The following is a 12,365-nucleotide window of genomic DNA, read 5'->3' as shown; positions in this document are numbered from 1 at the left end:
ACATTCCTAGTACCTACAACATGCATGATTATCTCCCCAGCTGATGGCATCCCAGAAGTCCCCCATAGATGGTTTGTGAAGCCAGTCAGTGAAGAAGTGAAGTTAATGACCACAGGAGAGTGAACAGTTCTAATCCCAGGGCCAGTTTACCCCTGTCAGGACTTAGATGTCCTCACCCCACCCCAAGAAGCTGTAGAAAATCAAAAAGCTGAGGCCAGAATTGTCTTTCAGTATTTTTATTTCAACAGTAATTCTACTAATAGAAAGCTTTATCTAGGAGGAAGCAGAGAGGACTGGACTAAGCAAGGATTTCCTAAGGACCTGGCTGTCTTTTTCCCACTGTGGCATTAGGGGTGGAGCTCAGATTAGAGCCATGCTCCACACTCAGCATCTTTGCAGAGGAGGCATGCCTCTGTCCCCCACCTTAGGCAGCCACAGTCATGGGAAGCAGCCACTGTCACACGCCAGGCTGAAGAGGGTCCCTGGAGAGTGCAGAGGGACCCAAGCCAGACGTGGTCAGGGTCCAGACTTGTGGCTGTGGCCCACAGCCCAGTTGGTAAACATAAAGCCCAGGCTGATGGCCATGAAGAGGACCCCCAGGATACCAAAGCACAGGGCCTGCAGGGTGAAGGGAGAGAGAAGATGGAGCTGGCTGGGACCTCCCACTCCAGCTCTTCCTGACCCTTTGTGTTCTCCTCTTTCCTTAAAGCCACCCTTTTTATGACCCAAACCCCTCGGGAAGTCTCCCTTCCATCCTTCTTCTTAGACAGCCTCAGTCTCAGAGCCCAGTGCAATGACTCAAGTAGCTAATCCTCCCCCTGCAAGTGTTGAAATCCCTTATGTGCCATTTTGTGCATCAGCGGCTCCACTTCCCATCCAGCTCCCTGCTTGTGGCCTGGGAAAGCAGTGGGGGACGGCCCAAAGCCTTGGGACCCTGCATCCATGTGGGAGACCCAGAAGCTCCTGGCTTCAGATCAGCTCATCTCCAGGCATTGCAGCCACTTAGAGAGTGAACCAGCAGCTAGATGAAAGATCCCCCCACCTCCCTGTCTCTCCTTCTCCCTGTTAACCTCACTTTAAAATAAAAATGCACAAATTAAAAAGAAAAAAAAGGGCTCAATCTCCTTTACAACAGTCTGGAGAATTCCTCCTTCTGGAATGTTCTGTCTCTCCAGAGACATGCTCTGCCTATTCTGTTTCTTCTTAGGATAACCATTTCCATTCTTCCAGACCATGCTTTCCCTTCCCTCCACCCCACTCTGGCTCTGAGAATGTCCCTCCCATATCCAAGGTATCCGGCAGCAGCAAATTTTCTTATCCTCCAAATGCCATGTCTTTTCCTAACACCCTTTTGAATGTTCACCTGGATCTTGGGCCAGGAGTAGGGGGGCTCCGTGTCGGAGCGTACAATGCGGAGGTAGAAGATGCTGGGAAGGATGAAGATGAGGCTGGGAGCAGAGGTTGACCCTGGAGGATAAGAACAATGTGGAGGAGGCAGTCTGAGTTTGGCTACAGAAGCCATGTTAGGTGGGATCTGGGACTGGAGGCAGGGACGGGGAAGGGAGAACACCAACCAATAATAGCAAAAATATCCCGGATGGTCGGCACACAGATGACAAGGACATTGACCAAAACCAGCAGGATCAGGGCTATGAGCACATGTCGTAACCAGCTGAAGCTTTTCCTTGGGAAGAGCAGCTGCTGCAGAGCCCAGCGGATCTGTGGCCAAAGCAGGGCAGCACAGGGTTCATAGCTCAAGTGTTGCCCCTCTTCAACGTGATTCTTCATCTTTAGCTCCACCCTCTATATGGGATCCCTATAGGCTGTTCCCATTTCTGCCTCTACCCTTTGTTCTGCCCATTCCTATTTCTTTGTCCCAGCTGATCATCTAGCTATGCTGTACCCTTGAACTGATCATTCCTACCTCATTCTTCTGACGAGCCATCATCTGTGCTGCCTCCTTCCCTGATCTTACCACATTTATTCCACTTCAGTCTGACCATCTACTTTCTCCTTCTCTGTCCATCAGGCAGTGCTGCCTTTCCTGTCTGTCCATCTCTGGTTCCATCCCATCCATCCACTTGTAGCTCCACTTCCCATCCAAACGTGCATGCCTACATGCTTGGCCCATCCATCACCCATTCTCCCATCCTCTCCATGGGCCCGCCCTTGCCCCAACACACAGGAAACAGAACGACAGGCACGGTGAGAGTCACAGCCAGCAGCACGGCCAGGCGCACGCAGAGGATGAGCAGGTCATTCTGGCTGTACATGTGTAGCATCTCTGCTCCCACACTATCTAAAGTATGACATGGAACACAGGATTTAGATAGAGCTTCCAGGACTAATTCCACAATCCCCGACTCCCAGCACCCCTCCCATGGCCCGCCAGCCCTGACCCCATCAGCTCTACTCACTGTAGAAGGTTAGGTATCCAAAGGTGGCCGTGAGAGCGTACATGAAAAACATGGCCCCGATGGACACATTGGCCACGGCTTGCATCCTGCGCTGTGTGGGCCTAATGTATAGCAGTGATAGATCTCTCATGTCCAGACCTCTGAACTTGGCCTAGTTCCACAAAACCAAACCACATCCCACCCTCTACAGTTTCCTTATCCCAGAGCAACATTCAATTGGTACATATCAGGTTGCCTGTCTCTTCTTCACCTGGGTGACTAGCCAAGCACCACCTCCCCCTGCCCATCCATACCTCATCTCATTTAGCCACCGCCTCAGCCCTCTCTGGTCATCCACATCACCCCCCTCACACACACACTATTCTCATCCTCGCCATGCACACCACCCCCTCCCAACTCATTTCCTGCACTCTACCTCCCAACTCTGTCCTTGCATACTCATACTGAATGCTAAAATAATAGACCACATAAACTCCAGTCAGGAATTATGTGCTCTGAGTCCCTCAAGACCCCCCCAGTCATGCACAAAGCTCCAGTCCCCTGATGACTCTAAGCAAGCACTTGGGGGACACTGTGACTGTCCACCCTGTACCTGGCTGGCCCATCATGCATGACCACTTGCCTTTCCACTCACCGACAGAGCTCTGTGTAGATGGGCAGCACCTCCGGGTGGCAGACGAAGGCAAAAGCCATGATGGGGATTGTGTAGGACATCTGCACACCAGAGTCCACAGAAAGTTAGAGAAGCCCCTCCACATTCCCCCAGCCCTGCTTTGCCCTCTACATCATACACACACACCCCCACACACACATGCACACACATACATGGCAACCCCTGATGTCCAATACCTGACCAGTCTACTCTGTCCAGGATGCCCTATAGCACAGAGCCAGTAGGTTTGAGAGTGGCATGAGCTCCCACTGGCCTGTACACTCACCTGAGAGCCAACCGTAAACATCTGGGCCTCACAGGTGTAGTTGAAAATTTGGATGGGGATTTCTAGGGAATCTTCATTCTGCACCACTGCCCCACTGAAGACTATAGCACAGCCAATCTGGAATTTCTTATAGATGACCTGAGTGAGAAGAGGAGAGTGACAAAACAAGGTCACAGAACTCTGTCCCAAAGTCCTGAACTCTGTCTTTGCACTTTGTCACGTCCTCTCTGACTCACCGAAATGAGGAAAAACAGCATGCAGGACAGAGAGAGACCGCTGGTATACCCCAGGTAACCTACAAAGGGCAAACACATAGAGCCTCATAAATCAAAAGATGCCCCCCACTATCGACAGCAAACCCCTCAAATCCCTAGTCTGGCCTTCAGGGCCTCTCCCCCACCCCAACAACCACAAAGCCTCCAAATAGGCTAGCTCCCTTGGTGTTCCACACCTTGACAATGGAGGTTTTCTCCATGGAGCTCCTTCTACCTACCATTGTTCTCCCATGAGCACCCCAGGAAACTTCTTACCCAACTGTCTCATGAGGGTCAGGGGAAGGATGATCACCACACTGACAATGATGACGAGAAAGTTGCCCTTCAAGTACCAGTTCCTAGGGAGACAGAAAAACAGAAGTGACTGATCGCAGCCAAAGAATACTATTGGTGGGAGGGAGGGGTACAAGGGTACAGCCACACACAAAATATCAGTCAGCTAGCCAGCCAGCCAGCCGGAGAGATGAGCTGACATTTCAACTCGAAGAGGGTCATTCAGGTGTCCGCAGTGACAAATGGCACAAGGAGCACTGACAGAAACGGTTGGACTGATTGCGAGGCAACACCAGTGGTTTGCAGATGGAAACATGCACACAAGTAGATAAAAGCCACTGGCAGATGTGCCCCCAGCACATGTACTCAGGTGACCAAACACCCCTAAGCCATCAGCTTCGGTGTTCAAATGAGCCCAGTGCAACAACATGTCTGACATATGGTTGGAGTGAGCCATGATCCTGGCAGGTACAAGTAGAATGAGAGCGAACTGATTTATGGTTGAATAAGTTGATAGAAAGGCAGGCAAGGACACAAAGTCAGTCAAGTCCAAAACACACATTTGAATAGCTCAAGGTTCATGGAGCACCCGAAAGTAGCTAGGCTGATTTGGCCACACACACCAAGACAGACTGAAATAGAAACGGAGTGAGATAGCTGACCACATTGTTGAGATCAAATCCAAAGAAATGGGGGGGGTGGGGAGTTGGAAATACACATTGCAGTGTAGTAGGTTAAGCCATTGATTGCAACACTGACATCCCACAATGGATTGCTGATTCGAGTCCTAGCTGTTCAAGTGGCTGAATCCTTGTTAATGTTGCAGACATATGGGAAATGAAGCAGTGAATGGAGATTTCTCTCTCTCTCTCTCTCTCTCTCTCTCTCTCTCTCTCTCTCTCTCACACACACACACACACACACACACACAGATTAAAATAAAAATAATAAATATTTTTAAATAGAAACAGTAGGATTCTCTATAGATTTCAAAGGAAGATATGCAGGCAAGACAGTCAATGACTAAAGAATCTGCTAAAAAACAGTTCATTCATTCAAAAGAATTTTACTGCATGCTTACTATTTTCTGGGCTGTCACACATTCTTTCTATCTGTTATACATAGTTATTCACAGGCAAACCAACAAAGCACCATTGGACCTATTTTTACAGTAGGGGCAGATTATAATAGACATGCTAAGTCACATGTCAGCCCCCTGGATGTTCTCAGAATCAAGTCAAAAATCTAAAAGGACAAACACAAATAACAAAAAGAAAATTCAGACCAGTCATAGAGGAGTGGGTATTTGCCCTAACAGATAAGATGATGGCTTAAATAACTGGGCCCCTGCCACCCATTTGGGAGACCTGGGTTGGGTCCCAGGTTCCCAAGTTTGTTCCCTAGCTCAGGTCCATTGCAGACATTTGGGCAGTGAACCCATGAATGACAGCTTTCTCTCTAGCGCTCTCCCCAGCCCCGAATAAAAAAGTTTTAAGATGATGTGAAACAGAAGCTTATCCACGTCAGGCAACGTCCACAAGATCACAGTGAGGCTCAACCACTAGACACCTAGTGCCAGTATTAACCCACAGATGCACCTAGATGTTTGCAGTTGGAGCAAAAACACCACATTGCACTGTACACACATACATACACACACACACACATATATAGCTGGAGTCCCTTCAGACACAAGCAAACACACAGATCCAGACAGCACAATGAATCCACAGTCAAGAACAAAGACAAATGCACAGACCAGAGCAGTCACACATCTATGGCTGTAGCCATAACACAGAGAGTACGTATGGACAGGTGTTGGGGATGACACGTAGATAACCAGAGAGAATTTGCCAGAATAAGTGTCCCCAGACCAGAGATAGAGTCAACTAGGCACACACACACAGAGCAAGCCATGGGCATAAATAACATCACAGGATAGTGTCTGCACGCACACACACACACACACACACACACACACACACACATCTATGTCACTGGAGATTACTATCCTCTCACAGCTGGACTGAATTAGCAAGGTGAATGGACTCTGAAGCAGTATCATATAATCAGCAGGATAGGCAAAGTCAGAGCGACTAAGTGTCAGAATTAACTTGGAATCGCGCCGAACATAACCCAGTTGCAGTCAATCACACAGCCAGCCAGAGAATCCGCCAGCAAAACAGTCACTTGAAGTAAATCCATAGTCAGAATCCACATCTACTGGATATGCATGGGCACACACAGTCAGCATCAGAGCACAGTACAAGAGCAATCAAAGACTCAGCACATGGTCTCCTGGGCTGCTAGGGTCAAAGCCACTATCACACACGTTGCTGGCATCACCATGCACAGCAATCAGTCTGAGCCAACTGGCCAGCCCAACAGCCTCAAGCTAGACACAGAGTAAAAGTAACCAGCTGTAGGCCACAAGCAGACACGGGGGTCTGTGCACCAGCCAAGAGGTGTTGCTCACTCACCCCTCAGGGTTCATACGCAGGAAGGTGCCGATAACCAGGGGGAGCTCAGATTTGATGATGAACAGGTAACTGGACATGGCTGGTACAAATGGGGTAGGTATAAGAAGAAGGAGGATTCCCCTCACTCCCTTACCCTTTCTTGCCAGCCAGACTAGGGACAACCCGCCTCAACCCACCCTCTTCCCCCAGCTGGCCTCTACCTCCCAAGAGTCCTTACCCCCAATGTTGTGCAGACAGATGACAATGGCCACCAGTATCTTCCCCACAGGCCCAAATGCCCTCTGTCCCAGAAGTTCATAGGCTCGTAGGCCAGAGGGTGGGAACAAAGAAAAAAAGGGTTGTGGGTATAGAAGGCCAAGGAGGATGGGGAATGGGGATGGTGGGCAGAGGATCTGGGAGCCAGGAACTCATGGCTTGGGAGGGCTGGGGCTGCTTGAAGATGGCTGAAAGTGAGGCTTAAGTAAGGTTTATCTTGTAGTAGAGCCTGGGAGGTGGGCTCTGAGACCAGGTAACGGTAGCTGGAGAGAAGGATGAAGGCTTGAGGCAGGAAGTAGGGATCTTGGAGCCAGGACTAAAGCCATGGTGGGCATTGAGTCTTGGGGCTGAGAAATGGGTATCTCAGGGTTGTGGGGAGTAAAGGTGCAGTGGAGTGGTCCAAGACCAGAGAGGATTTGACTAATGTGGAGTCTCATAGCCAGGTCAAGGGATGAAGGTCATGAATCCGGAACTCCAGAGGAAGTCTAGGGGTCAGGCTCAGAGGTCAGCAGAAGGGGTTAGTGTTCAAAAAGTGCATTGTGAGGTCTAGGGTACCATGGGATGTGGGATTTGGGTGGTCCATGCAGAGTATGGGCTTAAGGTCTGAGGTCCGGATCCAGGTGTAGGTTGAGGTCTGGATCTGGGATCTAGAGTCTTGGGTCCCAGAGGTGAGGGCTGGACCTGGGATCCAGGCTCTTAGTCTTACCTACGACACTGGAGCAGGTCAGCAGGAGGTGGATGGAGTATGAAGACAGAAGTGCAATGCATATCAGCAGGACTCTGGGGCACAGGGCACAATTCAGACATGATCCCAGCCCTTCCACTCGCCCCACAACACTTGTGTGCCCCTACCCCCACCTCCAGGTCACCTATGCACTCACAGGAAAAAGATGATGCCCGTGTGGGACATGGCATAAGCCAGCCCCAGGATGCCGCTGCCCATGATGGCATTGCTGAGGTTGAACACTGACATTCCAAATGATGTCTTCCCCTCTGGCTGTAGGCAAGAGATACAGTTGGGAGAAGGGATGAGAGTTAAAGCTGGGAAAGGGAGAGGTAGAAAGTGGGGGAAGGAAGTGGGAAGGGAAATTTGGGAGGGAGCAGCTGGACGTGGAGAGGCATGTGGAAGGGTAGGGTCCCACAGACAGTAACTGTGAACTTGGATCAGCTGAAAATGGAGAGCAGTGAGCAGAAAAGAAGGGGAGCAGCCAGAGCCACGTGAGAATGTAGGGGGGTGCCGCAGGGGAGGGCAGTCCCTGAGCCACGGAGAGCAACCAGGCAGGCAGGAAGCCAAGCAAGTGAGAGAGAGTGGCGGAAATACCTGGGAAGGGGGAGAATCTGGGAGTTGAGTAGCTGGGTCAGGAAGCGAGTTAGGCTGAGGAACAGCCGGCATCAGTTGGGAAATTGAGTTGGAGCAGGTGCAGCCAGCACAGGCTGTGCCGGTATCACGCACATCCACCAACTGAACCGGCTTCGTCTCAGCATCAGGAACATCGTTGGGCAGAATGTCCTCATGTTCCTGACTAGGGCTGCATGGGGTAAGAAAACACAGGTGGGGCTGAGAAGAAGGGGACCCCTGACACTGCCAACTTGGACTGCTCACGCCCACAACCACTCACCTTACAGCACCCGCAGGGAAATCTCCATTCATTTTGAGCTCCTGAAGCTCCATCCTGTGGACAGAAAAGTGGGGTGGGCAGAGGAAATGAGACAGGGAAGCAAGCTTGAAGGGGAAAGAGGATGGTATGCAGAGGCAAGCAGCTAGCAAAGCATAGAAACTGAGGAGAGGCAAGAGGAAGGAAGAGAAAAGCAAGAAGAGCAAGGGGATAAGAGAGAAAGTGAGATAAATGGAGAGCAAGAAACACAAGCCTAAGAGGTGACACAGAGATGGGCAAACAGAAGAAGAAAATCAGAGTGGAGGGAACTCCAAGAGTTGTTCAGACAGACATAGAAAAAGGGCAGTGAGCGATCATGAGAGAGAGACAAGAACGCCGGTGAGACCGACCCTGTAGCAGATAAGCTAGCCATTTAGAGCTAAGGCAACCTCTCCTCCCAGACCCTAGACTCACTGTGCCTCTTCTCATGCCCGCGATCCTTTTAGTTCCTGTCCCCCGCGCCCTCCCCTCTTCCCTCCCCCAGTCACCACTTGGCCAGCCATTCACTCCTTGCAAGGACACGTGTCAGCGCAATCGCCCCACCCCTTCTAACACCTCCTCCACCTGCTTCTCCCTGCCTAGCCTCCGGAGCCCAGGACTGATGAAACCTGTTGAAGGGGCTGCCACGGGGGGGGGGGGGGGGGGTACTCAGAAATACCAGCTTGGACCAGATGGACGATGCAAAGTGCTGTCAGCCACAGGCACAGACAGAGGTATAAAAGACAAGAAGGCAGAAAATGTGGGAGTTAAGCAGTGTGGCAGACAGCGTGGCTTTATGAACCTGAGAAGGGCAGTAGGGCAGATGTAAGGGTAAACACAGCCTAGCCATTTCCAGGCAGACCCTCAGTCTGGATGTTATGGTGGGGACAGGGCTGGGTGAGGGTGGCTCCCAGGGAGAGGCAAGGTGAACAGGTGCGGTGGTGGGGAGTGGGCACATACATACACTATATGCAAACTGGGGACATCCTAGAGTCCAGGACCCCAGCCCAAGCATGGGGTAGGGTTTTCATACCTCAATTGAGGAGCCCCACCATGTGTCTCTCTGCTGCGGGAGTGTCTATCTGCTCAATCCCACCTAGGCGTTTGACAGGAGTGTCCCAGGCAAGGCATGTGTCTCCTACAGGTGGGGTAGATTTGGGGTCCTGATCCAACTTGATTAGGTTGCTTAAAGGGCAGGTAGACAAAAAGCCTCTATCCAGAACCCTAGTCATCCTCTGCACCCCCATCCCCCCACCCTCCCTGAAAAGCCAGAAGCTGGCTGGGGCTTCAAAAGTAGCCTAGGGTTAGGGTTAGAGTTAGGGTTACGGCAAATCCACACACACCCAGTCCCCCTGCAACCAAGGAGAATAAGTGATGGGAGGTTTACTTCCCCCCAACAGCAGGAGAGAGACCCCTCCTGTGCATATTCAGGGATCGCAGCTACATAACTGTTCTCAGTACAGCCCCATCTATGGCTCAGAGATGGAGCAGTCAGCATCCCTCACAGAATGACAAGTGAGTGTGGCCAGACAGGCAGGGAAGACACAGGGCACATGTAGTGAATGCTGAATTCTGGAGCACACGTGGACCCTGATCACTGCCTGTGGAGCTCCCAGGCTCATGGGATAATCAGCCAGCCACGGTGTGCCAATGATGTCACAGACATCATCACCCCCAAACAGAGCCACATAACACAAAGTGCAGGTGAACACAAGTTCCTACGGAAATCCAGGCATTGTCGACTCACAGACGCCATAGCCCACGGGTTCACAGCCATCATGCCAAAGAGAACCAACAGGCAAATCCACATACAGACTCACAAACATCTACATCCAGTTCCCCTCACCTGGCACACAATTCCAAGGTGCAGATGGCTCCAGAAGTCCACTTCCGCAATCAGGTTTCTAACATGACGTGTTAGCACATAGTGAACTCACATGCGTGCTGGCTATCCAATGAATAGCTACAACTCTGGTCACACAGACGCAGGCACTCACAGCATGACATGACTGTACACACCAAAGCCACAGTTGCTCATAGACACACTCACAGCTGCACCCAAGCCACAGACTATGTATAATCAAGTCCAAGAAAAAACTCCCAAGATACAAACGCACATAAACAGAAAATGCAGAAATGCAGAACGCATACCTACTATCGTTGCAAAACAGAAATCCAGAAAATATGCATAAGGCTGTGTGAGGAGAAAACAAAACAAAACAAGCACACCCCCAAAAAACCAAAACAAACAAACAAAAACAGGGAACCAAAAACCACTCATAAGAGAGCAGTTTAAAAAGCTTGCGGGCAAGGCATCTTGTGCTTTAATCTCATTTGCCATGAACTTTGAAAAATATATTTATCTGAAAGGCAGAGTTAGAGAGAGAATTGGAGAGACAGAGACAATGCTCTTCGATTTGCTGGTTCATTCCCCAGATGGCTAAAACACTCAGCCAGGCCTAACCAAGAGCTTCATCTGGGTCTCTCACAGGGGCAAAGGGGCACAAAGGCCCAAGCACTTGGGCCATCAGCAGAGAGCTGGATTGGAAGTGAAGCAATCAGGACCTAAATAGTGCCCATATGGGACGTCAGCATTAGTCACAGGTTTTACCTGAACACCCCAGTGTCAGACTCTGCCATGAATCTTTTGAAGTACCTTGTACAGTGGCACCAAAAGACAGCTCCGCAGGGCACACATCTGCAGCCACTCACTGGAGAAAGAAGATGTGGGGGTAGACACATAGAGAAAAGACACACATAAATAAGACTCACACATACATAGGACAGACAAATGCTCCCTCCAACACACTCGTCACACACAAGCATGACAAAGGAGACACGTAAACACCTGAGCAACATGCACACACGACCCTATACAAATGACTCACACACACACAGTGTGTGTGACACAAAGGTGCCATACATAAGTTGTGTAGGTAGCATTAGACAGAAGATACAAACAGGAAAGTTAGAAAGGTAGCCACACACGCAGCTCACAGGTAGTACGTGACTGTGCTGGAGAACCTATACAAGCAGATGAGATATACTCAGGGGTGTTCATGGCTACACAAACAGACGTCCCTGCCCGGCTCACTTCAGCAGCTGCTTGCTCCCCCAGTTCCTGCTTACTCTGCTTTCTTTCTCCCCCCACTCACAGCCATTACACATTTGCGTTACAGGTTGGTCAGGGAAAGAGACATCTGTCAGCAGAGGCCCTGGCCCAGATGGCCGGGGCGGGGGGGTGGGGTGGAATGGGAGAGGATGGGGGTAGGCAGGTTGGTACATTTTCAGAAAAGTGGCAAGTGGTCTGTGTAAAGAACTACAGCCTCCTGCTGTGATCTGACTCCCAGAACCCTGGCTCTCTAACATTGTCCAGCACAGGGGCTACTAGGCACACAGCAGACACAGAATAAATGCTACCTACTAAGTGTCATACTATTGGCACAATTCTTTTCATTTCTGCCAAGGAAATTTTTCAAGAAGAGAAAGGAGCCTTCATTCAGCTTGACACCCTGTAGTTTTGCAACATTCAGGTCATCACAAGAGCAGGTGCTTGGGGGGCTAGGGGAGTAGGAGTTTGCTTGAGTGGTGAAGACACTGGGTAAGACTCCTACTTCCCATACTGGAGTACCTTGGGGCAGGGGCTATCCTGGCTCCAGCTTCTCCTGGCTAAAGGCAGTCCCCAGTGGCTCAGGTTAACAGGCTCTTGCTACCCACAGGGACCACCTGGACTGAGTCGTCAGCTTCCCAGGTCCTTGCTTTGGCCTGGACTGTTGTAGGATATTTGGGGAGAGAACAAGCAGATTGGAATTTGTGTTGTCTCTCTGCCTTGCAAATACATAGATAAAATTTAAGAAATATATTATTTTTTTTTAAGATTTCATTGTTATTAGAAAGCCGGATATACAGAGAGGAGGAGAGACAGAGAGGAAGATCTTCCATCCGATGTTTCACTCCCCAAGTGAGCCACAACGGGCCGGTGCACGCCGATCTGAAGCCAGGAACCAGGAACCTCTCCAGGTCTCCCATGAGGGTGCAGGGTCCCAAGGCTCTTTGGGCCATCCAGGCCACAAGCAGGGAGCTGGATGAGAAG

At 50.5% G+C, this 12,365-nt stretch overlaps 1 protein-coding gene across 2 annotated transcripts; it reads right to left on the bottom strand.

Moving 5' to 3' along the window:
• Positions 1–220: 220 nt before the first annotated feature.
• SLC38A5 (solute carrier family 38 member 5) lies at positions 221–8,737 on the bottom strand. 2 transcript variants are annotated; one of them, XM_058658730.1, is made up of 16 exons: positions 8,708–8,737; positions 8,258–8,311; positions 7,960–8,167; positions 7,520–7,635; positions 7,345–7,418; positions 6,601–6,684; positions 6,384–6,462; positions 3,886–3,968; positions 3,592–3,650; positions 3,356–3,493; positions 3,052–3,131; positions 2,418–2,518; positions 2,184–2,299; positions 1,575–1,719; positions 1,364–1,467; positions 221–618 (listed from the first exon to the last, which is right to left on the bottom strand). In XM_058658730.1, exons 2-16 carry the CDS (start codon positions 8,308–8,310, stop codon positions 517–519), a joined length of 1,542 nt encoding a protein of 513 aa, XP_058514713.1. In that variant the 5' UTR covers position 8,311; positions 8,708–8,737; the 3' UTR covers positions 221–516. The 2 variants fall into 2 exon arrangements, with proteins under 2 accessions (XP_058514713.1, XP_058514711.1); XM_058658728.1 differs by lacking the exon at positions 8,708–8,737 and adding an exon at positions 8,644–8,701.
• Between the last annotated feature and the right edge of the window lie 3,628 nt (positions 8,738–12,365).

The sequence above is a fragment of the Ochotona princeps genome, chromosome X, assembly GCF_030435755.1.
Source record: "Ochotona princeps isolate mOchPri1 chromosome X, mOchPri1.hap1, whole genome shotgun sequence".
NCBI lineage: Eukaryota > Metazoa > Chordata > Mammalia > Lagomorpha > Ochotonidae > Ochotona > Ochotona princeps.
Note: the sequence above shows the minus strand (reverse complement) of the source record. Positions and strands in the feature narration are given on the sequence as shown.

Excerpts from the sequence above, each read along its gene's own strand:
- SLC38A5 (XM_058658728.1), bottom strand. The coding sequence starts at position 8,666 with ATGGCTAGCTTATCTGCTACAGG. Across the intron at positions 8,312-8,643 it reads GCTAGCTTATCTGCTACAGG|GATGGAGCTTCAGGAGCTCA; the intron begins GTCGGTCTCACC and ends TTCTGTCCACAG. Across the intron at positions 2,300-2,417 it reads TGGATACCTAACCTTCTACA|ATAGTGTGGGAGCAGAGATG; the intron begins GTGAGTAGAGCT and ends GTCATACTTTAG.